At 62.3% G+C, this 26902-nt stretch overlaps 1 protein-coding gene across 3 annotated transcripts in view; it reads right to left on the reverse strand.

Moving 5' to 3' along the window:
* ADAMTSL2 (ADAMTS like 2) overlaps positions 1–26065 on the reverse strand; it is a 34492-nt gene extending 8427 nt beyond the window's left edge. Inside the window, exons 1-12 of one of the 3 annotated variants that reach the window (XM_060413735.1) lie at positions 25684–26065; positions 23604–23694; positions 22901–23043; positions 21911–21986; positions 20705–20807; positions 20047–20192; positions 19789–19912; positions 15826–15906; positions 13410–13585; positions 8558–8845; positions 6890–7188; positions 1978–2075 (exon numbers count right to left, since the gene is read on the reverse strand). In XM_060413735.1, coding sequence (XP_060269718.1) covers positions 1978–2075; positions 6890–7188; positions 8558–8845; positions 13410–13585; positions 15826–15906; positions 19789–19912; positions 20047–20192; positions 20705–20807; positions 21911–21986; positions 22901–23043; positions 23604–23693 — 1624 coding nt within the window. In that variant the 5' untranslated portion in view covers position 23694; positions 25684–26065. Of the gene's footprint in view, positions 1–1977; positions 2076–6889; positions 7263–8496; positions 8846–13409; positions 13586–15825; positions 15907–19788; positions 19913–20046; positions 20193–20704; positions 20808–21910; positions 21987–22900; positions 23044–23603; positions 23695–25272 lie in introns of all 3 variants that reach the window. The other 2 variants (XM_027966120.2, XM_042247998.1) reach the window with 2 other exon arrangements.
* Between the last annotated feature and the right edge of the window lie 837 nt (positions 26066–26902).

Consider the following 26902-nt stretch of genomic DNA (forward strand, 5'->3'; position numbering starts at 1 on the left):
CTTGCTGATCACCAGTGATGTTTGCACAGGCCCCAGAGGCCACAGAAGTTTTCTAAACCACCACCCTCCCCCCAGCCCCCCAGAGCTGGCCTGGGGTCAGCACCCCAACAAGTGGGATTTCAAGAGGAGCCCGCCACAGGATGTGCAAAGGTGAGCCGTCCTGCAGGGACCCCGGCTCACCACTTCTGTGGAGTGCCGCCTAGACCCCTCTTGGTGCCTCTGCAGCGACGGGGAACCCACTCTGGGTCGGGGCCGCTCACTCCAGTCCCAGACGGGCTCGTCTGAAGGAGAGCGCGTCCTTTCAGCAGAGCCAGAACCTGTCTTCCTCACCTCCTTTCTCCTTGCATCCTACTTTGCACCTCAGGCCGCCCAGGGCGGGTCAGCCCATCCCCTGCCCAGCACTCTGTGGGCGTTGAGACACGGTGCGGTTACCTCCCTGGGGACCGCCTTCTGCCCAGGGCCAGCCAGGCTCAGCCGCTCGCCACCGAGGCAGCTTCGTCCAGGAGGAATCTCAAGCCTTGTCACTTCCCGGGCAGGGATGTGTCCAAGGGGAACAGCAGACGCTCCCCACCACGTGTGCTGTGGCCTCCTCGGCACACGTGGAGTCCGACAGATAACGTCGGGGCTCCCGATTCAGAATGGGACCCTGCCCTTCGGGAGCAGGCTCTCAAAGCGGGCTCCTCCAACACCCCCGCCCCGACACTCAGCCCAGACTTCACTCCCCAGACCAGCGCTGTGGCCGCTCCAGGCCCCGTTGGTGGCACGCAGCAGCAGCAGCAGTCCTGCTGATGGCGCCCCGCTGTCACGCTTTGACCCCGATTGCTTCTTTCCCCTTTCCTGTCTATCCCCATAACCACGCTTGGATAGGTGGACATCCCACTTACAGGTAGAGAGGAGAGACTCCGAAATTAAGAGCATGGGATGTGGACGACCAGATAGTTCATCCAAGAGCTCACCACACCCCCACAAAGCCCTCCTCGAACCCTCCAGAATATCAGGGGGCAATCTCAGCCTGTCATCTGCCCTGCTCAGGGGAGGAAGGACGGCATAGCGGGAACAGGCCTGACTTCCCACCCAAGACAGAGAGCCGGTGGCCCCCCCAGCGCCCCACAGAGCCACCTCCCCAGCTTCTTCCTCAGCCACATCTCCTGAGATGCTGCACCCCCAGACCCCCAGCTGCCCAGGACCCGGCCAGCTGCTTGCTTCTTCTGCCACACTGGCCAGAGCGTGCAGGGGCTCCCAGAGCTCTGGCCAGCTGCGGTGGGAGGGCAGGGGCAGGGGCAGGGGCCTCGCACGTTTTGGGCAGCAGCAAGCCCAGTCTTGCCCAACCACCAAATCCCAGGTACAGACAAGGCAGCACCCGGGGTCTCCCTGCGTTTGCCGCAGGCCGGCACCTGGGCCTGACGTCCAGACTTACGGGGAGGGGACCATGGCTAGCGGCAGGGGGTCCCAGCCTCTGGGCTGCAAGCCAGCGTCTTGGTGCAGCAGTGGCCGGCCAGGCGAGCAGACAGACATCGGCTCAAGCCCTGGCCTGACACCTACTGACCCCATGTGTCTGTCCAGGCAACCCCAGGGCCTCCGATACCCCCGCTGTTTCCTCCCCAGATGAGGCCCTGGAATCTGGAGTCTCCTCTGTCCCAGTCCACACTGGTCTACCTTCCCCTTCTCCTCACCACCTGAGCTTCCCTACGTTTTAACCAAGAGGAGGCTTTTCCTAACAATGTACTAAATGCAGAAAGATGGACGAGGGAGCCTGGGGGGTGCTGACTGACCTCCACCCGGCTGGACCCTTACGTGGTCCAGCATGAGGACACCCAGACTGCCACCGCGTCCCACCACATCCCATGGGCCAGGAAACCGCTAGACGAGCTCACAGGGCAGTTCAGGGCTATAAGCACGCAGACGGGCCCCGAGGCCCAGACTCGCGCCCGCTGTGGCGGCGGGCTCAGCGGGCGCCCTCCAGCCCGTCTCGGGTACCTGTGGTGCAGGTGGAGCTGCAGGGCTCGTGTGACGAGAGCTTCCACCGGTACATGTCCGCGGGGCTCACGCCTTGCTTGCGGGACTTGGGCCTGGTCCTGAAAGCAGGTGAAGCAGAGAAGGGGCTGAGTTCCGTGGAAGCACATGTTTTCATCACTGGGGTGGGGGGCGCAGTTGTGTGCACCTGTCCTGAGCCCCTCCTCCGGGCAGAAGGGCAGAGTCTTGCTGCCCTTCCGGGGGCCCCAGTGCCCACTGTCTAGAAGGAGCACCCCTGGGGTGGCAGGGCTAGGAGGGAGGGGGAGCTGGCATTTTCCATCTCAACAGCTGGCTGAGCACACGGCCCTGCAGCTGTCGGGGCCCTTTTGGGGGCTCTGGGGGGGTGAGAGAAGAACTTGGGGCTCCCCGCCGTCATAGTTGCCCCTTCCATACCCACAGGCCTCTCACTGTCCCCCCCACCCCACAGGAGCATGCTGATAACTCCTCCCTCATCCCTGGGAAGGGACCTCAGAGGCACCCGGTGTGCGTAGAAGGCACCGGAATCCTCTCCTGCAGACTTCCCCATCTGGGATTCTGACTGAATGGGGGCCCCCTGGCCACCGGGCCTCCAGGGATCAAAACAGACCAGCCCTGGGGGCAGACGGGGGAGGGCCGCGGACCCTGCAGACGCCTCTGCCCAGGTCTGCGAGGGCTGCTGAGCAAGGGAACGCCGGGCTGGGTCCCCGCCAGGAACGGGCTGGGATTCTTGGCCGGAACTCAGGCGGCCCGGCCAACTATTGTTAGGACTGTTTGCTTCTTTGAACCAGTCGGTGTGCTAGGCCCAACCTCGGGATCCAATGTGCCGGCTCGTTGTGGACCCGGCAGGAGCCGAGGGAGGTGGTGGAGACATCTCCCTGAGCCCAGCATCTGCCCTGAGAGGCAGCCGCCCCCGGAACCAGCCAGGGGGCGTGGGGCGATGGGCCTATCGCCCAGCCCTGCTTCGCTTCCCATCCAGAGGGGCTGATGGAAGACCACCTGAAGCCGAGACCCTTGCACGGGCACACCCACAGGTCCTTTCTTGGGACCTTCTGTCAGCCCGGAGGTCAGGCTTCAAGGAGGGTTTGCAGGGCACACATTCTTAAAGGCTTTCCGGGGACTTCCATGGTGGTCCAGCAGTTACACTTCGCCTTCCAATGCAGAGGTTAAGGGTTTGATCCCTGGTTGGGGAGCTAAGATTCCTCGTGCTTCATGGCCAAAATACCAAAAATCCATTAAAAACAGAACCAATGTAACAAATTCAGTAAACGCTTTTAAAAAATGGTCCAGAGCAACAACAGCAACAACACTAACAAGCAAAAATAAATAAATAAAAGCCTTTAAAACTAAACAAATAAATAGAAGGCTTTCCAGTCAATTCTGTGACAGAGACCTCAGTTTGGATTCGACTGGGAGTTTACCGTTTGCCTTCCGACTTCTGGAATTTCACAGGAACGGCCCTTACACTGCACTTGTGGCCTTGAAGGCACGTCCTGCTCTGAGAACCAGGAAATAATCTACCCACAGACGGACATGAAGTCATGAATTCACTGATGTGGTTCCATGAGCCCAGGAAGGAGGCAAGGCGACGGCGTGGAAAGCCTATGGCGCTCCGTCGCTGGGTCACGGCCGCCGAGACTCCTCACCGGGTGGCCTCACCCTCCCCCCGTCCGAGCCTGCCCCGGCCTTGCCACACGTATGGGGGAAATCAGAAGGCCCTCCCCTACTCTCCTGAAAAGTGAGAGGGCCCTTTCAGATGGGCCCCCCACCCATCCAAGACCAGGCATCTCTGAACAAAGGGCCCACGGTGCCTCCTCGAGGAAGGAGAGCCGGATGCCCCACACAGCACAGTGACCCCCGCCCTCTTGTCAACAGCTCCCAAATCTTCCCAAGAACAAACAAGGACCAAGGGCTTCAGCCCCCGCCCCGCCACCCCACCCGTGGAGGAGCCGCGCCATCTTTATCTAATTACACACTCCTGGGCCAGCAGGCAGCGTGACTCATGGTGGAGAGACAGCAAGCCGTTCAAAATAACCCTCTGGGTTTTCAGCACCAAAGGTCTTTCTGGTGAGGCTGCCTGCCCCAGCTCGCACCAGCGCAGCACAGGGGAGGGGGCCTCCTGCTCAAAACGCATCTTTGCACAGCAATGCAATGCCTAAAATGCTCTGCTCTTTGGGGAGAAGAGCACCCGGGAAATCTCTGGACCAATAGCCCTTCACCGCCTCTGTCTGGAGGGAAGCTAGTGCCCGCTGATTGCCAGGCTGGGTCGGGCATCGCGCAGGGACGCGCCAAGTCCTTCATCTGGAACTTTCCCTGGATGGCCTAGATGGTTCCTAAGAGACTCGGAAAGAGTTTTGCTTCCCCGCCCCCACCCAGGCTGCGAGAGAGACCCCGGGTCTGCGTCCCAGCCCTGGCGTCTGGAGCCAGGCCTCCCCTGGTTGCTTGAGGCGGTTCCGAGAAGGTGAAAATAACCTTGCTCTCTGGACCACGCCGAGACTGTGCCCTCCCTGAGCAGACGCGACTTCCTGTGTTTGGACAACTCGCCGCGACAGGGCTATTTTGGCCTGGCGGTTTCCCCCGCCGCCTCCTCAGCCCTTTATCTCCAAAGACCATCTTTGGCCTCCATCAACGGTGTCCTTTGAAGCCGCTGGTGGGCAGCGGCCCCATCTCACCCCGTCGGGGCTTTCTGAGCCCCGGTGGTCATCGTATTGGTTCCTGCATCCCAGGCATTCCCCTAAGGGCCCGGGGTGGGGGCGGAACCCACGGGACCAGAGGGGAGAGGCTCTTTAAAATGTGACTTAAGGACCTGAGAGCTGCTACCCTGACCCGGCCTGGGGATCCTGGGACGCCTGAGCTGACAGCCCTGACGAGCCCCGTGACAAGCCCGTCACTCAGGGACAGGGCACCGAGGATCACCGCACACGCGTGTGTAGGGGGGCCGAGCTAGGATGGTGACCCGGACCTCCACTGCACTTTCTGGGCCTCTAGCCGCATTAAACAGCAGCCTGTGTGCCGCCTCCGTAAACCCATTCAGGCAGGGACCGACCATCGGAGAGCTGGCCATCCTCACACCCATGCTCCCAAGAGGGCCCGTCCCCCAGCCCTGCAGGCTGAGTGCATTCGTGACCCTTCCTCTTTCCTGGTTCCTGGCTAGGTGCCCTGGATAGAATTCAGTCCTCTGGACACCCCTGAGGCTGAGAAGAGCCCCCCAGGCTCACAGAATAACTAATTGGCCCCAGGTTACACAGGCAAGTGCAACTGATTCTGAATCCCGCTCTCAGACTCAGAGCCTGTCCCCCTCCAGCCGCTGGGTCCCACACATCCCTGAGGCCCACTCTGCGAGCTTCTGGACCCATGTCGGGCCAGCAGATGGCCTCCACGGGCCCTGGGAGAGGAAGCACAGCCTCAGGGACTCCGGACCTCCCACTCTGTCCACATTTGCAAAGTCTCCCCTCAGAAAGGCCAGGATGTGCCGGGGAGTCTCACAGGGCCCCAGAAAAAAACACCTTGAGAATGGGGCCAGAGGGGCACCTCCTGTGGGCTCGGGGGCCCAGCACCCCTGCTCTTGTCCTCTGGGGATGAGTCCCCTCCAACTGTGCCACCTTGAGAGTGAACCCCAAATATTCCACCAAACTCAGTTCTCTAAGGATGCCCACCTCTGCACCCCCAGCCCTGGCTAGGGTTCCACTGGCTTCGTGTCTAAAGCCAAGGGGTTTAGGCAGATCCACAGAAAACAGGGCGGAACAAAACCCGGTGGTCTTGTTCCGCCTCCAGGCCCCGCCCGCACTGGGGTCTGCTGGCCTCCTCCGTCTGTTTAAACAGCCTCACTGCCCTGCGAGCCTCTGGACGACAGGGCCTGGTCACCAGGGCTGTCCTCTTGTAGGGACAGTGATGGCAGCAGGCCTGAAGCCTCCCTGCTCCCAGCTGGCCCCAACCCCAGAGGCTCCTGGCCTCAGACTCCTGCAGGGCCAGCTGTGGCCGTCCTGTGACCATCCAGGCATCCCCAGCAATGGCCATCCAGGCGTCCCCAGCAATGGCCATCCAGGCGTCCCCAGCTATGACCGTCCAGGCGTCCCCAGCTGTGACCGTCCAGGCGTCCCCAGCTGTGACCGCCCAGGGGTCCCCAGCTGTGACCGTCCAGGCGTCCCCAGCTGTGACCGTCCAGGCGTCCCCAGCTGTGGCCGTCCAGGTGTCCCCAGCTGTGGCCGTCCAGGTGTCCCCAGCTGTGACCTTCCAGGCGTCCCCAGCTGTGACTGCCCAGGGGTCCCCAGCTGTGACCGTCCAGGCGTCCCCAGCTGTGACTTTTCGGGTGTCTGCAGTGTATCCTCACCACTGGACCCTCCCACATCCCAAACCCAGAAGCAGCTCCAGCCAACACAGCAGAAGGCCTTGCTCCCAGTGCCTGACCCTGGGGTCTGGCCCCTGGCTGGGGGCCCCACTGGACCAAGCCCGAGTCTGTTCCTCGGCCAGCAGGGAAGGCTGTCCTGAACCACTCTACCTTCAGGGAACGTCTGCCTCATGTGTGATGGCCATGTGTGCAATGACCGTCCAGACGAGGAACCACAGGACCCCAAGCCTCCAGGCTCTGAGCCCCAAAGGCGTCACTCACCTACCTCTCTGAGCCCTACCAGTCCCTAAAGACAGGGGGCTGGGACGATAGCCCACCTCTGTACAGGCGATGCTCAGCCCCATGTGCACGGAACTGTCTGCCTCCCCACTTCCCAGCCCCACTGCAGAGCAGTAACTTCAACCCATGGTACTAACTTGTGGGAAAGACGTTAAAACCCAGGCCTCTGGCTCCCCGAGGGGCTAGGCAGGGGCGGCCCCTTCCCCCTTACCTCTGCCCAGGCCCCCCTACCTTAACCAGCCCTGGCCAGACAGGGCTGGGGAGGCTGCCTACCTGGCCTTCTGCGTCCGGTTCCCAGCCAAGGCGGGGAAGCTGGCGCTGGCATTGGGGAAGGGGGCCTCGGAGGAGGTGTTGGCCAGCCTGTCGCTGCTCAGCTCCAGGTAGGACCCGTTGAGCAGGTAAGCCCCGGCCCCCTCGCTTTCCTCGTAGTCCAGATAGAGGCTCTCGGCCGGGGAGCCCCTCGGGGCGCCCTGGGAGAAGATGCTGTTGACGGTCTCATTGAGGGGGAGCTCCCTGGAGTCGGAGCCTGCGCCCAGCAGCTGATCGGAGATGGCGTTGGCCGAGAGCAGCTCCTGGGAGGCGAAACGGGTGTCGGCCTCTCGGTCATCTGGGTCTCCCACCAGAGCCGTCCAGGTGGCGTTACCGTCTGCAGGGGAGATGAGTGCTCAACCTCCCGTGACTCCTCGTGTGGGGCAAGGGTTGCCCTGGTGGTGGGGGAGGGGGGGCATGGGTAGTACAGATCTGGGTGGGGGGGAGGGGGGCAGGGCTGCCGCAAAGACCCAATCCAGGAAGCACCCAGAGGCAGGTTTCCACCCAGTAAGAGGACGCAAATCGTCCTGCAAAGGCCCGCAAGCCAATCCAGACAAGCTCTCATTGGGGAACCTGCCTGAGCTCAGCAGGGGCGTCAAATAGGGCCTCCCCAAATGCATGCCTGCTCCGCAGCCACAGAATGTGAGCTTCTGTGGAAATGAGGTCTCCACAGACTACACAGCTCCAGAGCAGATTGCTAGAGGCTTAGAGTGGGTTCTGACTGTAATGCCCCGTCCTTGGGAGAACACAGGGAGACACACGGACACAGAGGGGAAGCCAGCTGAAGAGTCTGTGCGCTTCTGTGGCTTTACGGCCCCAGCTTGCGGTCGGCTGCCACCGCAGCCCCAGGGGACTAACAGCTTCCGAAGTGTTTTCTACCTGAGGACTCCGAGGGTCTCGGAAACGTGCCCCTAAATTAACAAGTGCATTCTTCTCAAGCTTGATCCACCCTCCGCCCTCGGCAGGAGTGAAGGTCATGGCCAGCCCCCTGCACCCTCAGGAGCACAGCCCAGCTGCCAGCCTGGGGCTCAGGGACCCCTGTCCATCCCCCATGTCTCCCCCTGTGCTTCCTGCCACTTCCCCTGGAAAGCGCCCCATGCAGGTCCCCTGCCTGCCCCAAGCCCTCCCCGGCTCACCCTTAACTCACTCCTGGGCCCTCATTTCAGGGGTCCCCCCCGCCAAGGGCTCAAGGTCCTCCCTGTACCCCTCAGCTGCCCATCACTCCCTTCCAGAGCTCTCGCCACACCTTGCTGCATTGTCTGTCTGTCTGTCTCCACCGAGTGGTCAAGAGCACAGGCTATAGGGTCAGACTCTCTGGGATTTGCCCCCAGTAGATGGGGACAGTGTGACTTGGGCAAGACCCCTCCCTAGGACTCAGTGCCCCCTTCCGTCAAGTGGAGATAGCCTTACCCACCTCGAAGAAGGTGTGTGGAGGGGACACAGCTGCCCCGCAGCCCGCACGTGACCGGCGCCGCCGCCACCCTCTTCTGCGGGCTACAGGCTCTTTAGACCCTCCGCCCGAGGGCCCTCTCCCTAGGAGCACCCCCCGCCCCGCCCCTCCTCCTGGTTACCTCGGAAGCCCTTGCCCCTGGGGGGCCCCTCGCAGGCCCTGCCGCTGGCCTGCGCGCACACCTCGTTGGTCTCCTGGCCTCTGCTCAGACCCAGCTCGATCCCCGGGCCCCGGTGGCCAAACAGGCGGTTGTCCAGGCCCAGCCGCTCCGAGGAGGCCTGGCCGAAGAGGGAGGCGTTGTGCTGCAGGAAGCCCGCCAGCCCGGCCCCGTCCAGCTCCTGGCTCTCGGCGCTGTCGGAGGTGGGATCCGAGAAGCTGTAGTAGATGGGCTGGAGGCGGTGGGCGTGCGGCGGCTGCAGCAGCGTGTACTCGAAGGTGATGGAGGGGCTCTTGCCATTCTGATTCCACACCTAGGGGGGCAGGAGAAGAAGTGGGACCCTGGCCCCTCCCCACCCCAGCCCCTTCCCCATCAGCCTGGAGCGGCTGCTCAGGCCACCGAGCACGAGCCCCTTGAGGACAGGAGACTCTGGTCCCAGAGCTGCGGGAGGGTTCCCTGCCACACACAGGCCCACAGCTGAGTCCTTCCCGGGGACTCCTCCTTGCCTGGAGGAAGCTGCCTCACCCGCCCAAGGCTATACTTAGCGCCACGGGCAGCCCGTGTCCAAAGACCCGTGAACACAGCCCGGGACCAGCAGACAAAGCCCAGACACGAGAAGTCAAGGGCGCTCGGGCAGCAGAGAGTGTTTGAAAGGTAATGAAGCCAGTGAAAACCCAGCCTGCGTTTCACCGTCACCACGTGCCGGCAAGTCCTAAGCAGTAAGACTGGACTGTCCCCACCACCTCACCCCTGGCCGTGTGGGAAGGGCCAAGGCCCAGGCCCCTGAGGGCCCCCCAGCATCACAGCTGGTGGGGGATGTGCTGAGGCTTCTGTTGAGACCGAATCATCGCCAGCGTCTCCCCGGCCTATCCAGCTCCCGTCCCCACCCCCCCGCCGAGGGCTCTCCTGGTCTAAGTCAGCTGGTGTCAGAAGCCCCAGGAAGTGGGCTCTCAAATAGGAATTTAGTGTGGGGTTCCCTGTCAGCAGGGGTGATTCCCTGGCAGTGCACAGACCCCTGAGATACCCCCCACATGGCGGGCTTTGGGTGCCATGTCTCAAGAGTTGGGAGCTGGCTGGAGAAGAGATAAGGGTCTATGGAGAAAGACAGTGGAAGGCTAGGGTGACGTCACCACCTAACCTGCAACCTAAGGCCGAGCCAGAGGGCCTCCTCGGTGTCGCACGGAGACACGCACGTCCCCCGGCAGGACTAGAAAGTGTCCCGGAGGCCAGAGAACCAGGCTGGCTTCTCCACCTCACCAAGAGCCCGACCCGGGGAAGACTTGGAGCCTGGGGATCTGAGTGAATCTGCTTGAAAATTTTGAAATCTCAGATTCCCCTGAATCTTGGGGCCTGGAAAGTGGTCATTCCACCCCGTGGCAGCCAGCCCCCGGCCCTCGCCGGAAGACGGCACAGAGGTCTCTGCCTTCAAAACCCCGCCAGCCTTCCTCAGGGCCATGCCCGCCTCCTCCCTGGACCACCCAGCCGGGGGCTCATGCTCAGACCCCTTTTCACCTGCTCAGGGCAGCCATGGGGCTGCTCAGGGGAGAAGGGGCAATCCGTGACAGGCCTTTGGGACCAGCCGCGGGGGGCAGCAGAAGCTGAGTCTGTATGAGGCCTTAGGAGGAGTCTCAGGAGGAGGAGTCTCCCAGGGGAGCCCTCGTTCAGGATGAGGGAGGAGCCACATAGGCAAGAAAACCCCAGGAGGAGGGAGGCCAACACTGACGGAGCGATCCACACTGGGACCGTCGCAGCAGACGGCAGAAGAGTGAGCGCCGGGCGACCGTTTTCTGTAGGGTCACCTGGAGGACACGCCGTCCGCCGCAGTGAAAGAAGTGTGACGGCGAGGAGCCACCAGCGCCACTCAGAGGGACCCCGGAGGGCTGGTGTTGGGGGTCCTCGTGGGCCAGGGCTGGTGGTGAGAGATGCTGTTATGTCTGCTCTCCAGGACAGTCACAGCAAGGGGGCTCAAGTACCATGATGAGCCGGAAGGTTGACACCGTAGCCAGGGACACATGTGGATACAGCTGATAGAACAAAGAACACCCTGGGGACAGATGCGTGGGCCCAGAAAGGCGCTTCTCCATCCATCCAACCAGAAGAAATCGAGGGTGGATACGCACGAGGCAGAGGCAGCTGCCGCACGAAAGCACCCGTCCCTGCTCTATTTCCTGGACCACTTTTTAGACCCAGAATCCACTGAAGGATGGAACAGCCAAGTCCCCAGGAAGAAGGCTACCCCAGTTCTTCCCCACAAAAACTCACAGCTATTTACGTGGTGAACTGCTCAGTGGAGAAACAGGTAGACACCGTGGGACCTGGGTCCACGTGGTCCTCGTTGACCAGGAACCCAAAGCATCATTATTACCTCCCGTTACTGTGAGAACACGTGGGCAACAGGTAATGGCCCCAAGATGACCCTGGTCTCATCCAGAGTCCGTCCGCTGCATCCAAGGCTCACTCAGCCCCCAGATGCATAATTGGGAGCTGGCAGAACTCTCATGTTGGCTCCCTGACCTGGGAGGGAGTAGCTATACCATAGTTGGGAAGCCTGTGAACCTGAGTCCCAACCTCCTCCAAGAGGGTAAATCAGAAACCACATTGCATCCTTGGGGAAAACAGAGAGATCGGTGCTGCTCAAAGACCTCAAGGATGCGTGGGTGCTGACCCCATCATAGCCCCCATTTAATTCAACAGTTTGACCCCAACAGAAGCAAGACAGAGCCAGGAGGGTGACGGAGGACAGCCCAGCAATAGCCTCAGCTGCAGCTCTGGGGCCGACATGGCACCTCTTCTAGAGCAGATTAATGTGCCCTCTAGCTGACCGTGTGGCCCGTCCTCCTGGCACATTCTCGCCTGCCCCTTCGGGAAGGAGGAGCAGAAGAGAGCTGTTCCACATGTTGGTGGCTCTGCCCCAGGGCCTCCCTGACTCACCCACTCCCTGTCACGACACAGGACACAGGGGTCTGAACCATTCCACTCTACGTGACCTTTGTCCTCTAGACTAACGACATCCTGCTTATCAGATGAGCGGGAAGGGGTGCTGGAGGCCTTGGTAAGACACAGGTACTCCAGATGCTTGGAGATTAACCCCTGGGAAGACTGGCCCCAAGGAGTGAAAATCTCCGGGTCCAGTCATCAAGGGCAGGAAAGGACCTCTCCTTGAAAATAAAAGGAAAATGATCACTTTCTCACACTTCCCCATCATGAAGAATTTTGGACACAAAGTATTCCGCGTGTGGGAGAACTGGTCCAATCCATACACTGAGGACCTGCTTTGAGTGGGGTCCTGAGGGGAACAGGCTCTGCAGGAGGTCCAGGTGGTGGCACATACATCTGCCACCTGGGCCATAGTGCCCAGCAGCCCTTTACAGTAACGGAGTAGCCTGGTGGAGAAAGATGGACTGCGGAGTTCCTGCCAAGCTCAGCTGAGAAAATGGTAATGCAGACCCTAGCGTTCTAGAGAAAGGCCATCCCACCTAAAAGAAACAGATGTGCTTTGGGAAAAGCTCCTGGCAGGCTCCGAGGCCCTTTGACCATAGGCCAGCAAGTGACCAGAGCTGGACAACATAACACGAGGCCCCTCAGCTCTGTTAAGTTCTGGGCTTGGGAGGGCCCAGCAGCAGTCCAGGGCTAGAGGGACGGAAAGCTGGTCAGCAGGTGACCCAGCTGCCATCATCCACGACTCTTGCGCCAGCACCCTCTCTTAGCTCACAGCTATGGCCGCGTAGGGTGCCCTTCTGATGAAGTCAGAGAGGAGGACAATGGCCAAACTTGACACAAAATCAGGTCAGCTTGGTCTGGGGGTGCAAGCTGAAAATGAGCTCTGCTCCGGAGTGACCCTGAAAAGTCGCTGTGAAAGAAAACCCTCCCAGCAAGCTTCAGGCAGTACATGAAAGGCTGTCACCCGGTTTGTAAGGAAGGCAGGGTGGCCCTAGGTAAGAATAAATGCTGACTCATGGACAGTGCAATTGGCCTGGCTGGTTGGTCAGGCGCCTGGATGGAAAAGATTTTAAGATCCGGGAGGAGGTGGTCTAGAGAAGGCACGCGCGGGTGGGTTCAGGGAAGAGGGTCTCTGGTTCATCTGTTAGTCTCCTCAGTGCAGCCCCCGCCCCGGGAGGGCCCAAAGCAACCAGGCAAGAGACAGAAGAGGTTTGCTGGCTGACACGGGCCAGCCTCTGGCATCAGCCAGGCGGGCGGGCTCCATTCCCAGCATCTCCCTCAGTGTCTGTGAAGGCCGGCAGGCCTCCGAGAGCCTCAGAACTGCCTCTGAGCAGCCCCTGATCTCACTGACAGTTCTGCTACGCTTCCAGAGCCGGGCACGAGGCGGCAGTGACCTGCATTTCCTGACGGGAGCCCTGGGGAGAGTCCTGGCAAGCTGGGCCCCTCTGCTCCGGCCCCCACCCCACCCCCAGGAGCCGTAAGCAACCCGGGGCCGGCGTCCGGGGATGGCTGTGACAAGCTCTGCCACGTCCTCGGCACTGAGGGTCCATGCAGTCGGGAGTAGGGAACTCCATGGGGGGCTCCAATCCCCAACTGTGGAGTGGAGTGGGATCCTGCACCCCCGCACCCCATCAGCCTTCTGCCCTCAGCCCCCCGCGCAGGTCCTGGGGGCCCCTGCTGTGCGCACCCTCCAGGGGAGCTAACCTAGAAGCGGGGAAGGAGGAGGCGGGGAGGGGAGGGAGGACCACACAGGTGAGAGGGTGAGCAAGCGAACAGCCAGTGAATTCATGAGTCACTGGGAGGCCAGAGAAGGAACTCAAATCTGAGTGAGGGCTGGGATGAGGGCGTGAATCAGCAAGTGGCCGGGGAGCGAAGGAACCACGCCAGGTGCGTGGGGGCGGAGGCCCGGGAGTGCCCGCCTGCGGCGGCCCACGCACCATGACGTTCAGGCCCTGGTTGGTGGGCCCCTGGGCCACGATGTACTCGATGCCCGTCTCGTACACGTCCATGGGCCGCCGGTACTTGACCACGGTGCCGGCGATGTTGAAGTTCTTGGGGCTGTCTACCTTGAAGTTGCCGTTGAAGAAGAAGTAGCCGGCTTCATCTGCAAGAGCTGAAAGGCCACAGCTGCCCAGTCACGCGTGCCGGGGTCGGGGTGGGGGAGGGGGCTGAAGGGCAGGGGGCAGTGGGACCCCACGCTCGGGCTCTCTGGTTAGCCTGGCCGTGTGACCCTCCCCAAACCCTCAAAGCCGGGAACCTCCATGTGGTGTGGGAGTGGCAGGCTCCGTCTGCCAGAGCATGTGGCCCTGGCCGGGGAGACGTGAGTCCTCATTCCTAACCAGCCTAAAATAAACAAGGGCTTGTCTAGATGACCCAAGGATGGCTGGCCCGCGGCCCGCTTGGTCCTGCCATTCTAGTGGCCTCGGAAGGGCCCAGGCTGCAGGGCGATGAGGAGCGTCAGGACCAAGCAGCCAGGTCTAGACACGCGCTAGACCACAGGAGTCACCCAGGTTGGGACCAGGCCGCCCAGCCCGGCTCTGCTAGAGAGTCCCCGTGAGTTCGGGGGACTCGCCACTCTCAGCTTCCCGCCCCAGTGGGGTCCAAGCTGAGAGACACTGCAGCCCTGTCCCAGCGCCCCCCGTAGGCCCTACCAGACCACCCCAAGCTGACCAGCCTGGTGCTCTTGCTGGGAGCATGACACTCTGCCAGGCTGGGAGACCTGGCTGCCCCTTCTCCCGGGCAGGGCTCCCAGTCAGCCTCTCTCTGAGGCAGGGTGTGGTGGACACTTGGAACTGAGGACCTTGGAAGGACGTCTGCTCCCGGAACTGGAAACCCTCCCCCTCAAACACCCCTGGCAACAGGCTAGAACATCTGCCCAGAGCCGGGAGCTGGCCCTCCCCAGGGGCCTCAGGGCTGGCAGGGGTGGGGGGCTCCACCTCGGGGACAGCATCTCTTCCAAAGGGTGTCCTTAGAGCCCGTTCCAGGAACTGGCCTGAAGGCAGGGAAGAGCTTAGCTTCCAAAGCTCCTGATGCAACACGCACAGCGGAGCCCGGCAGTTAATTTATTATCAGACAGACACAGCGAGCAGCCTCCGCCTGCTGGAAGAGCACCCTCCGTGCAGCACCGTCAAAAATAACGGGGACAAGAGCATGGGCCGGGCGAGGGGACCTGAGGGGCCGGGCTCACGCATGGGGCTAGATCCCCGGCCCGCGTCCAAAACCCGCTTCCTGACAGTGATGACCTTCCTTCCTGCGGCTTCCCCGGCGCTCTGGGCCGCCCTCAGTATTTCCACGCGTCTGTTTCAAGAACGGTGTCTTTGCAGCCAGCTCTGGGAACACGGTGTTTCCTGGCCTCGCCGCCCTCCCCCGCAGGCCACAGAGCAACCGGCCTGGCAGAGGCCAGGCTCCTGCTCGGGTCCGGGGCTGGGGCCTGGAACCTGCAGACCTGCCGGGTCAGCGGCTGGTGCTCAGGGGCCCAGACGCTGGGGCTGACAGCCTGTGCAGGGTTCAACCCGGGGACCTTTAGCAAACACCCCACCCCCATGCCAGCACCCCCCAGGAAGGGTGGCTGCACCCCACTAGCCCTGGCCCCCAAGAAGATGCCTTGAGAGGCAGGGAGGTGCCTCAGGCTTCAGGGACAGCTGGCCTGCCTGGCAGAGGTCAGCTCCCAGTTGTCAATACCTGTCCTCCTCGGCCAGAAGGGGCTCCCCAGGGGTACAGACAAGGTGCATGGCCCCACCAACCTCCAGCCGCACAGGGAGGCCTTCCTGACACCGTCCCCCAGGTGGGCCTCACTGCCTCGGCCACCACGCAATGCACTCCAGAGTCCTCAGGTCAGAGACTCCAGCTGAACCCGGCTTCCCACCAGAATGGCCAGGGGCCAGAACATCAACTCTGGGCCCCAGATGGGAGCTTGCATCCCACCCCTGCTTCTTGTCACCCTTGGTTTCCAACTGGCTACCCACTTCCATCTTGCTCTGCCCCAACTTTCTCACCCCCGACTGTCAGTCCTCAGACCCTGGGGCAGGATGAGGGCCAGGGATGCCACCTCCAGCACCTCCAGGTTTCTCTGTGCCTGGCCCCCCAGGGATGGGGCGCTCACGACCTGAGTCACAGCCCCCTCTTGTGTCAAGCTGCCCCGAGTGTGAGGTCTTTCCACACCTGGGATGAGGTCAGCCTCCCGATGGCCCCCTCACCCTCACCCCATGCACAGACACTCACACCCAGGCAGAGCTGTGGCTTCCAGGACCACCCTCCCTGCAAGGTCAGGTGCTCCCCATTCACCCGCAGCCCGTACATCTCACCCCGTGTAAATCTGCAGCCCTGCGAGCCGCCCGGGCCCCACATACACACCCAGCACGTCCGCAGACTTCTTCCGCTCCACGATCTGGATGTCTCGGGCGCCAGCTGGGATGTGGGTCACCAGAGAGTAACCTGGGGGAGGGGACAGTGGTGAGCGGCGGGTCAGCTGTGACCGGCGCCTCTCGAGAGGAAAGGCAGCTCTGGATGGCGGTCACCACCCTCTTGAGCTCCTGGAAGGCAAGAGGCAGTGTCTCAGGGCAGCCCTGTCCCCACCCAATAGCTGCACCCAGGCCCCCAAGGGGCGAGTGCACGGCACTGTAGGAACTACCTGTGAGTCTGGAAAGCAGACTGGCCGCTCCGGCACGGCCTGTGCGGTACCAGATTCCAAGACACTTTCCTATTGAGGCCGTGGGTGCCGCTCCCAAGTACCTGCCCTGCTCCTCCCGAGGGACACCACAGGCCACGGGGGTCATAGATCGGCCAGAGTGAAACGTCCTGGGCCTGCTCCGCTGCTGTCACCAAGGTGGCCCTTGGCAAGCTGCTGGAGCCTCGGGCCTCCGTGCTCTCATCCACACACAGGGATGATGGCCCCCACGCTTGGTGATGGAGGAGATTCTGGGTAGCTCAGAGTCTGGCCCTGGGGACGCTCTCATTATTATTATTTTAAAAATCCACACTGTCATAACATCGCATTTATTTTACAGGCTTGCTACATCACAAAGGTGAGGAAGTACACAGCCCCAGGTCGGGGCCTGGGCCTGGGGCCCAGGTCCCAGCAGGTGAGGAGGCAGCCACGGAGATTCCCACAGAGCCCCCTACAAAGGGACCAAGGGTCTTGGGGGCAGGGTCTGAGGAAGGGACGGTGCTGCTGGAAGGTGGTAGAGGGTTCGCTGGGGAGAAGGAGGGGAGATTTTTAAAGTCTTAAGAATGAAAAGCCTTCCAGGAGAAGATGGTGAGAAGGTTCTAGAATCAGGTTTGCTGGAGCCGACCCTCAGGTCACCTGAGGAACATGTGGGCCCACCTGGCAGATGAGACGCTTCTACAGGCTGCTCCCCTTTGCAGGCATCTGAAGACCCTGAGCTTGTCCTTCCAGCCAGCAGGGTGCCCCTAAATGCTTAACCACCAGCTCTCTTGGTGGGAGGGCGGGTGCTGTGACCTGCAGTACTGGCTTATTCCCGGGGTGCAAACACTTCCTGTCACAGTGACCAATTTCAAACAGCCAACCGGTGTCGCTGGGTACAGGGTTGGGAAAAGGGACAGAGTCATTTATCTTCTGCCCTAGTATTTCCCGCTGACAGACACAACAATAATTCTAGAGGTTAAATGATTGGGAAGTGAGGACCGTGCTTGTTGTTGTTCAGAAGCTCGGTCGTGTCTGACTCTTTGCAACGCCATGGACTGCAGCACGCCAGGCCTCCCTGTCCTTCACCATCTCCTGGAGTTTGCTTAAATTCACGTCCACTGAGTCAGTGACACCACCCAACCATCTCATCCTCTGCTGTCGCCTTTTCCCCGACCCTCAATCTTTCCCAGCATCAGGGTCTTTTTCCAATGAGTTGGCTTTTTGCATCAGGAGGCCAACGTATTGGAGCTTCAGCTACAGCACCAGTCCTGCAGTGAATACTTAGGGATGATTTTCTTTAGGATTAACTGGTTGACTTTGCTTAAATATCACTTATTTAAATGAAGGTTTGTGCACAGTTGCTTAGTCGTGTCTGACTCTTTGTGACCCCGTGGACTGTAGCCCACCAGGCTCCTCTGTCCATGGGATTCTCCAGGCAAGAGCACTGGAGTGGGTGGCCCATTGAAGGTCCACATATCAGTTCAGTCAGTTCAGTCACTCAGTCATGTCTGACTCTTTGTGACCACATGGACTGCAGCAGGCCAGGCCTCCCTGTCCATCACCAACTCCCAGAGTTTACTCAGACTCATGTCCATCGAGTCAGTGATGCCATCCAACCATCTCATCCTCTGTCATCCCCTTCCCCTCCTGCCTTCAGTCTTTCCCAGCAACAGTCTTTTCCACTGAGTCAGCTCTTTGCATGAGGTGGCCAAAGTATTGGAGTTTCAGCTTCATCATCAGTCCTTCCAATTAATATTCAGGACTGATCTCCTTTAGGATGGACGGGTTGGATCTCCTTGCAGTCCAAGGGACAAAGAGTCTTCTCCAACACCACAGTTCAAAAGCATCAATTCTTCGGCGCTCAGCTTTCTCTATAGTCTAGCTCTCACATCCATACATGACCACAGGAAAAACCATAGCCTTGACTAGACAGACCTTTGTTGGCAAAGTAATGTCTCTGCTTTTGAATATGCTATCTAGGTTGGTCATAACTTTTCTTGTCTTTTAATTTCATGGCTGCAGTCACCATCTGCAGTGACTTTGGAGCCCAAAAAATAAAGTCTGCCACTGTTTCCACTGCCTCCCCAGCTATTTGCCATTAAGTGATGGGACTGGATGCCATGATCTTAGTTTACGTATACTCATTTTTTAATTAGCAACCAGCTCACAAGCTTCTTCACCGTGGTTACCATGGTTACCATGCACAGGTCTACCAGGGGACCACGTGGGTCAGTGCTTAGGACCTCAGACCCGTGATCAGGCTCTCTGGGTTCAGACCCAGCTCTGCCTCTTTTGGCTGTGTGGCCTTAACCTAGTCTCTTAACCTCTGTTTCCACGTCTGTAACACAACAGCAGCAGTAGGCCCTGCCCAGAGGAGACGCCGTGAGGCGGGAGCAGGCTAAGCTTGCTGCGTGTGGCTCTGTGCACAGAAGGCACTCGGTAAAATTGGGTGGGACTGGTTCCGTGTCAGCCCCCAGGCCCCCAAGCTGAGAGCTCCGTGCAGGCATGGGCCCACGTACCCTGCAGCTCCTGGCACACAGGCGGTGCTCAGAAAGAGACACATTGCCTGAATGCTCCCTCTGCTGTGTCCACACCCCAGGACCTGGCAGAAGGTCCTGAAGGCAGGTGTGTGCAAGGAAGGCAGGAAGCACACAGTGTCTTTGCCCACACTCCTTCCAAAGTGAGCCCTGCAAATGAAGTTGCCTCTGCCCACTGTACCTGTCAAGCGTTATTCAGAGCCCTGTCCAGCTGGGCCTCCGCTAAGACACTCCTCCTTTTCTTACCCTGACCCTCCTCAGTCGGCGTGTTCATCCCTGGGTCCCACGTCCAGGCTCTAACACTAACTCCAAAATTATCCCTCTGCTCTACCTCCAGGAGCAGTGCAGTCCCAACAGCCAAGCCCTCGGGTGCTCTCCAGGGTTGGTTCCATCCAGACATGCCTGGCCTCCATGGGGGACTTCAAGTAGGCAATTCCCACCCTGCGCCTCAGTTTCCTCATCTGCTAAATGGGTTTAGAGCTGCCCTGCTTCTCCCACAGTCCAGCGGCTGTGATAACCCAGTTTAATCCCACTGCATTAATCGAGACCCAAGAATGCCTCCCATTTAACCCCGAGTATTATAAGTAACATCTCTCCAAAATCGTCAAGTCCCAGCACACGCACAGACGCCCTGTTGGCCCAGCCCCCAGAGGTGGATGCTCCTGTGAGGCCACTGACAAGCCACGGCCCGGGAAAGAGAGGGGCCGGCTCTGCGCTGGGTCGGCCGGGGCCGGTGGGACCCAGCACGTCCCTTCAGCCCTGGAGACCTGGGTCTGAGAGCTCAGGCCCCGGAATCCACGTGCCCAGGCCCCACCCTCAGGTCAGCAGCGAGGACCGACCGTGTGCCTCAGTTTCCCCCTGCTACAAGCGGGGCTAATACCTCCCTGTCGGCTGTGTTGAGTTGCAGGTGGTACCCCAGACCCATGCACACTAGGGCACCTGGGATCTAGGGGTGCGAACACAGAGCTGCTCTCAGTCCTGTCCCCAAGGGGTCCTTCCAGAGCTGCTGGGCCAGCCCCACTGGGCCTGGGCAGAGGATCGAGGGAGCCAGGAGGGGAAGGACCCTGCATGGTCACTCGGCGGCCGGAGGCAGGCTGCCCCAGGCCCTGGACCCCGGGCGCCCGAGGCTCTTACCCAGGTGGGTGTTCCCTTTGCGGTAGTTGCCCGTCACGTGGGTGCAGCTGCTCCCGTCGCCCTGGCAGACGCCACACTTGTCCAGTGTGTGGGTGGAGAAGAGCACCCCGTCACAGCCGATGGGCTGCAGAAAGGGAGGCGGAGAGGCTGCTGGGAGGGCGCCGAGGCGAGACCCCGGGGCCGCCACCGCCTCGGGGGACGGGGTGGGCGGCGGGCGCGAGGGGACCAGTGGGTGCTTGTGCTACAGTGTTGAACAACCTCACATTTTCCAGACACGCAGACCCCTCGCAGGTCGGCGAGCTTGCAGGACGTGCCGTCGCGGGCGGGCACCATGAGCTGCCGCTGGCCGTCCACGGTGGTGCAGTGCAGATCACACGGCTTGCTGGAGATGTGCACGTAGTCGTCTGTGGGGAGACGGGGGTCTCAGGGCGCTGCAGAGCCGGAGTCGGGGACATCTCTCGCCCCCCCGCCCGACGGAGACAGTCCTCTGTCCATGGCACAGATGGAGGCACTGACACCTGGATAGTGGAAGGGACCTTGCCCAGGGCCTCAGCGGTAGGAATGGGGACCGAGGTGCACACGATCTGGCCCAGACAGGCTCTCAGAGACCAGCCTCTGCTGCGCTGTGAGTAGTGGGCAGCGTCCCCTCTGCAGGAGGTCTGAGCCGACTTGGTGGCCCCGGGGCTGCCAGTCCTGGGGACCCTGCACCTCCTCCGTGAGCAGGAGAACCCAAGTCCTGTACACTGTTGCCTGAACTACTGGGGACCTTCGACAAGACCCCCCCCTCCCTCCAGGCCTGTTTCCCCACCTGCCCACCCGCTGGACAAGGGCGCTCCCTCCCGTGGTCCCCAGGGGCGGCCGCAAGGGACAGAGCCTGGTGGAGCGGGCCCTGCTGCCCGGCCCAGGGCCGCGGTACCCGGATAGAGAGGCTTCCACTGGTGCGTGCGCCCGTTGTACACGCGGGAGTTGAAGGAGATGCACTGCTCCTCGCGGAAGCTCCTCCCGTCCGGCGGACACTCCTGGGAAGCAAGAGACAGGGAGGGAGGCTCCGGGAGGAACTCGGCCCGACAAAGGCATTTTTGTCCAGGCTGAGCAGGAAGTGGCTGCAGCCGGCACAGCCGTGCCAGGGCCGAGGCCCGCGGGGTGGCCTCTCCTCCCCGCTCTCAATCTGTCAGGCTCTCTGGAAGGAGGGCGGGGGCGCCAGGCCTCCAGGCCCATGTGTGCGGGCCCTCCCGCTGCTGCAGGCTGGACCCCATCACCCCCAGCCACCCTGGCCGTCTCCCCCGCTGCCCATGGAGCTGCGGGGACACCAGCCTGGCCTGTGCTCACCCTGCCTTCTGGGGAAAGGGGCCCATCTGCGTGTCTGCAGCCACAGCCACGGGGCCTGGGACATGGGCATTGACTGAATGGGCTTGACTTCGTGGAAGAGGAGCCCGAGGGGGCCAGAAGCCCAACTGGCCGAGTGTCCCTCCTGAACTCGAGTCTGGAGGGCAGCTGACCCACAAGGCTGACCCAGAAGCCAGGCTGCTCACTTCCGCTGACCCCTGAACCCCCCTTGTGCACACAGACACAAAGACACACACGGTCATCTCTCTGCCCCCCACCCCGCCCTGGGGGTGGGGTTCAGACTGGCTCGGGCCCCATCATTGTGAAATGTCTGGAGGCCAAGCCAGAGTGGCTGCCTCCAGCCAGCCTGGCCCGGCCACCTTGCTACAGAGAAGGCTCAGGGGCTGAGTGCGTGGGCATGGAGTGGGTACGCGGGAGCTGCAGCTGGAACGGGGCCACCTGCGACGTTAAGCCTCCCCGGGAACATGGTTCACCCTGGGTGCAGGGGGCGCAGGCGGCCAGAGGCCTCCAGCCCTGAGGTCACGTGAGAGCCCTGCCAGCAGAAGCGGGCCCTCGCCACTCAGGTGCCCGCAGCCCGTGGTGGGCACCAGGGGCTTGACTTGAGGCAGGCAGAGGGGTTCTGAGCCTGGGGCCCCCACCCCCACTTCTGTTCACTGGGATGCAGGGGGCAGGCCCAGGACAGAGTGTCCGCAGGGCTGGGGCCACAGGGAAGCCGCCTGGAGTCCTGCCTGGGAGGGGTTGGAGGGTGGCAGTGGTCCGGCCGTGCGGGCCTCACCTGCACTCTGCACAGCTGGTACCTCTTGGACGTGCCCGTGCAGGTCCGGTTCCCGGCGCCCGTGACAGACGTCTTCCTGGAGGGAGGACCCGGGCTGTGAGCTCAGGTCAGGAGTGGCCGGCTGCCATCCTGACCCTGCTCCCAGCCCTCCTCTGGACAGCGTGCCCCAGCCCCGACCCTCCGCGGGCTCCTCTGACCAAGGCCTCCTTCTGCCCCACTCCATCTCTGCTGCTCCAGCAGAGCCTGCTCCTGTCACAGGCACCCCCATAGTTTCAGGGTTCTTCTCAGCCTCTTCCTGGGGGAGGGGCGAGGTCCCGTTCATGTCTGAGTCCTCAGCACACAGTGCAAGGTCTTAGGCCACAGAATTAGTGATGGCAGAACAGCGTTCACCACGGGCCCAGCCCTCTGCACACACGCACACGCACACGCACACGTGAGCACACACACACATGCACGCACACGCACGCGCACGCCTGCACACACACGCACATACAGTCTCGCATCCTCAGAAACGTCAGGTGGGCTCGAGCATCATCTCCGCTCCACAAAGAGGCAACTGATACTCAGAGAGGTTAAGTGACTTCCCCAAGGTCACACAGCTAGGAAGCTGCAGAGGCAAGATGTGAACGCAGGTCTGGCCAGCAGTAACCGCTGCACTGTAGGCTTACCCCATGTTTATCCAACTTGGGTCTTCAGGAGAGAGAAGGCCAAGGCGGACCTGACCACTCCTTGAAAGAGCCCTAGGCAGGGTCTTCTTTTCCCAGTGCCCCAGAGAGGGATGAACCGCAGGACACCCTTGCCTGGGACCCGACAGAAGCTGCGTCCCCAAGGGAGGCCAATGAAAAGACTGACTGGCTCAGCTGGCCTGTGCAGCCTCAACCTGAAGGCTGCGTTCAGCCCGAGCCCCCCACCCAGCAGCTGCTGCCCACCTCCCCGCCCCCTCTGCAGTCCGGGCGGCCAGCCCCACGGGCCCCGCTCTCACACCAGCACCTCTGCTGTAGGCAGTGCCGCTCCTGGGACGTCACCCCGGCCCCGCAGCTGCGGGAACACGCCGTCCATTTGGTCCACTCTCCCCACCAGTAGGCGGTGGCATCGGGGCCCACCTCCAGGCTGTTGGACGTTGGGCTGTTGTCCTGGGTGAGAGGCCCCACGACGGTTAAAAGGAGGCTGGAGCACCTGGCCAGATGGGCCCGCCGACCCCGTGCCCTGGACGGGAGGACACAGCCCCCTGGGTGGGTTGCTCGAAGCCCCGGCTCAGACCTCCAGGGGGGTCTCCGAGGGACCTCCCAGAGAGCTGAGCACCTCAGATGCTGCCTGATCTTGAGATCTGGAACCTTCTGGGGGCTTGGTGGGATCGTAACGCCAAACCTAACCATCCTCCTTCGCTCCCAAGTGGCCTGCGGGAAGGTGCTGGCCAGCCTGGGTTCTGCAGGACCCAAACCCACCTGTCCACACACTACACCCCGGGTCTTTGCGCTGAAGGGGAGCACCCAGTCCCTGCAGCCCCCGGCCTGCCAAACCGGCAAGGACGCTGGAGTGGCCTGAGCCCCCCACCCACCCACCAGGGGCTGGCCTGACCGGCGTGTAAGGCGTGCTCCTGGGAGTGGAGGGTGCCCTGGGCCCCTGCCCCGCATCTTGCCACGTGGCTCTCAGCATCAGCCCATCTGGGTGAGGGCCTGTGCTCCCCACTCACCGTGGTCCCCGTGGACGATGCACTCCCAGTCACTAGGGCCACAGCCAGCAGGGCCCGGGCCCATCGTGAAGGCTGCCATCTGCCCTCCATCCTAGGAAGCAAGGCCACAGTCACTGCCAGGCCAGGCCCAGCTCCCCTCGCAGGCGGCCAGAGTCTGCTTCGGTGAAAAACCCCCTGGGGCCCACCCAGTGAGGCCTGAGATTATCTGGGATCTGTTGGTAGTGGCTGCCTGCCAGCCCTGTTGGGTGGGCTCCGTGAGTGATTGGAGATGTCTGCCGTGGGCTTGAGACCCTAGGATGGTGGTGTGCATGCTAAGCCCGGTCCACCGGATCTGAGGGCGTTTGGGGACACGGGCCAAGCTTTGCCTCGGAATACCTGAGCTCCTTGGAGGATGTCTGGGGAGAAACCCAGGGGCACAAATAGGCCCAGGCTTCACCCCCTGGATGAAGGAGCTAAGGATCAGTCTATTACCTCGGCCGCTGGACCTGGCCCAAGCAAGAGCACCCTTGGATTTTTGTCTGCTCAGCACTTGCTGACCTACATGGGAGAGCGATCCTTCCCACCAGCCATGTGGAGCTGCTGGAGAGGGTGTGGACGTGCAGACTCTGCCTGGCCCTCCCTGACAGCAGCTCCTTGCCTTGGAGGGACCCCAGACTCCGTAGAGCCCAGGCACCTCTGTCCCCTCCCTCCCCAAAAAAGACACTCAGCTTGCACCTCCAGGGCCTTGGCGTGAGGGTGACCCAGGGCCACCCTGGGGCTGTTTCCTTCCCAAGAAGTCCAGCACCCCCAGCCCAAAACACGACTTGACCTCCCTGCTACGGTTTAGTCACTCAGTCGTGTCCAACTCCTTGCAACCCCATGGACTGTAGCCCGCCAGGCTCCTCTGTCCATGGGATTTCCCAGGCAAGAATCCTGGCGTGGGCTGTCATCTCCTTCCCCAGGGGATCTTCCCGGACCCAGGATCGAACCCGCGTCTCCTGCACTGGCAGAAGGGTCCTTTACCACTGAACCACCAGGTAAGCCCATGCTTGGCCTCCCTGCCAGGGGTCAAATCAAGGGCTGCCTCCAGCCTCCTGGGCCCTCAGCCTCCCTTATCTGCCCCTGAGATAGGAGTACCAGCTGGGGGCCTGCAGTGACCTCTGGCCAGGGTCTGTCTCAGGTCCTGAGTGTCACTTGCCAGTGGGTTGGAGGAGTTTCGGAAACCCCCAAGCCCATCCTCCTCTAGCCCAGAACCAGAGAGGGGAGCCAGTTTGCCAAACCCACACAGCCATCTATGTGGCCAACTAGCCCCCAGACCCCAGGGCAAACAGAGATAAATTCCAGTGAAAGAAGGTAGAAGGCACCCGCCGCCCGATGCCTGCCAGGCCTGAAAACAGCTCCTCATCTGCCCCCTCTCCTCCTCCACCAAACCCTCACCTCCTCGTGGGCTCAAGCACCTGCAAATTACCAGGAGCTACGCCAATGCCAGCCTCGCACCCCAAGAATGTCTCCCTGCCCCAGACGCGGCAGCAGTCCACCCCGAAATTTGGAGCTGAGACCTTAAGATCCGCAACTCCCCAACCGCCTGCCTGCCTGCCCACTCACCACCCGGGGGCTGCCCCTCCCCCGCAGGCCCCCACTTGCACCCCCACCAGCCCCCTCTGCAAGCACGGACCCCCGTCGGCAGTACCATTGGCTCGTCTGTGGCCCCGGCTCCTGCCTGCAGGCTGAAGACAGGTGCTGAGCCGGCCGCACACTTGGTTTTCATTAAGGCTCCCAGACAGCCGTGGCTGCAGGCCAGGCCCGGCTCACGCGGGATCCAGCCCTCCCTGGGGTCCAAAAACAGCCACCACCGGCCAGCGGGAGAGGCTTGCCCTGCAAGTGAGGGCTTTGGGCTCGGGGAGGCTAGGAGCTGAGGGACCCCCACTCCCACTGCCCAGACCGGGCTCAGAGGGTCTGGACCCTCCCCAGGAGTCCCTGGTCCTGTTATATAACGGCTCCCCAAGGGGCCGGGGCTGACCTGCAGGCACTGGGGGCCGCACCTTCGTCCTGGGAGGGCAGCCGTGGGAAGGGAAGCGAGACGGCGGGGGAGGTGGCCTACCTGGCTGGGGCTCGGCAGGGTGTCCTCGCGGGGGAAGGGGCCGCGGTCGCGGGCAGGCTAGCCAGGTGCGCGGTGCAGGGGGAGGCTGGGACGCCGAGGGCCGTGGGCTGTGCCTCTCTCTGTCTGCTCCCCCGCCCCCTGGCCGCCTCCCTCCTCCACTTCAAAGCGCACCCACGAGAGGGGGTTCCCAGGGAGGCGCAGCCCAGCGGCGGCCGGGCGGGCGGGCGCGGCGGCCTTTATAGCTGTCAGGCAGACGGGGAGGAACTCACACTTCCCACCAGGCTGCTCCCCCGCCCGCCGCCCCGCCGGCCGGCCCGGCGCACACTTTAACCCGCTCCGCGCCTCTGGAGCACGGCCAGGCCGGCCCAGCTGCCTGCCGCCGCCGTGAGTGGAGAGGCCGCCGGCCCGGGGCCACCACGCGGGTCCGCGTGTCTGGGTAACCAGACGGAGTGGCCGCTGTCCCGGGGTCACAGGGGAGCTCGGTGCAGAGGGTGGGGGAGCAGAACTGAGCCCCAGGCTCGGTCCGTTGGATGCCTGCCTCCCTCGGGGGGCGGGGTATGTGTGGGGGTGCCGTCTCTGCCCCTCCCCAGAATGGATCCTAGGTGTGTGAGGCAGCCATCTGATGGCTGGTGCTTACAGATGGTGAGGCTGGGGTCTGGCGGGGCGGGGGGGACACCGGGCTCTGAGGTCACCCAGCCAGGCTTGGAGACATTTCTCCTGAGCAGCGGAGGGACTGACCGAGACCCGGCGCAGGCCCCAGCCAAGGGTCCGGGGACGGGACAGGAGGGCCCGCAGCCCGCGGACCAGACAGCTCGCACAGCCGGAGCCAGCGGCGGGGAGGAGCGCGGAGCTTCGCAGATGTTCACACCAGCTTGGCAGGGCACACGGCCTGGCTGGGCGCGCGCCAGCTGGGCAGCCCCTGGCAGGCCGGCGTGGGGCTCCAGCCTGCGTTCCTGCTGAGTCAGAGCGTGGAGCAGAGCACGGAGCCAGCAGCATGCACTCCAGCCGCACCCCCCTCCCTCCCCGGCACCCAGGGGGCACCCCAGACACTGCAAGTAGCCCCGGAAGCAGGCCAGGCCCCCGCCCCACACACCAGACCCTCCAGAGCCCGGCACACAGGGGCACCTCCACACACGGTGGGCGTGGAAGGGGGCGACCCCGGGCCACTGCAGCCATCCCCGGCCTCTGCGCTGCAGACGGCTCACAGCGGCGCCTGGAG

This window comes from Ovis aries, chromosome 3 (assembly GCF_016772045.2).
Source record: "Ovis aries strain OAR_USU_Benz2616 breed Rambouillet chromosome 3, ARS-UI_Ramb_v3.0, whole genome shotgun sequence".
Classification (NCBI taxonomy): Eukaryota; Metazoa; Chordata; class Mammalia; order Artiodactyla; family Bovidae; genus Ovis; species Ovis aries.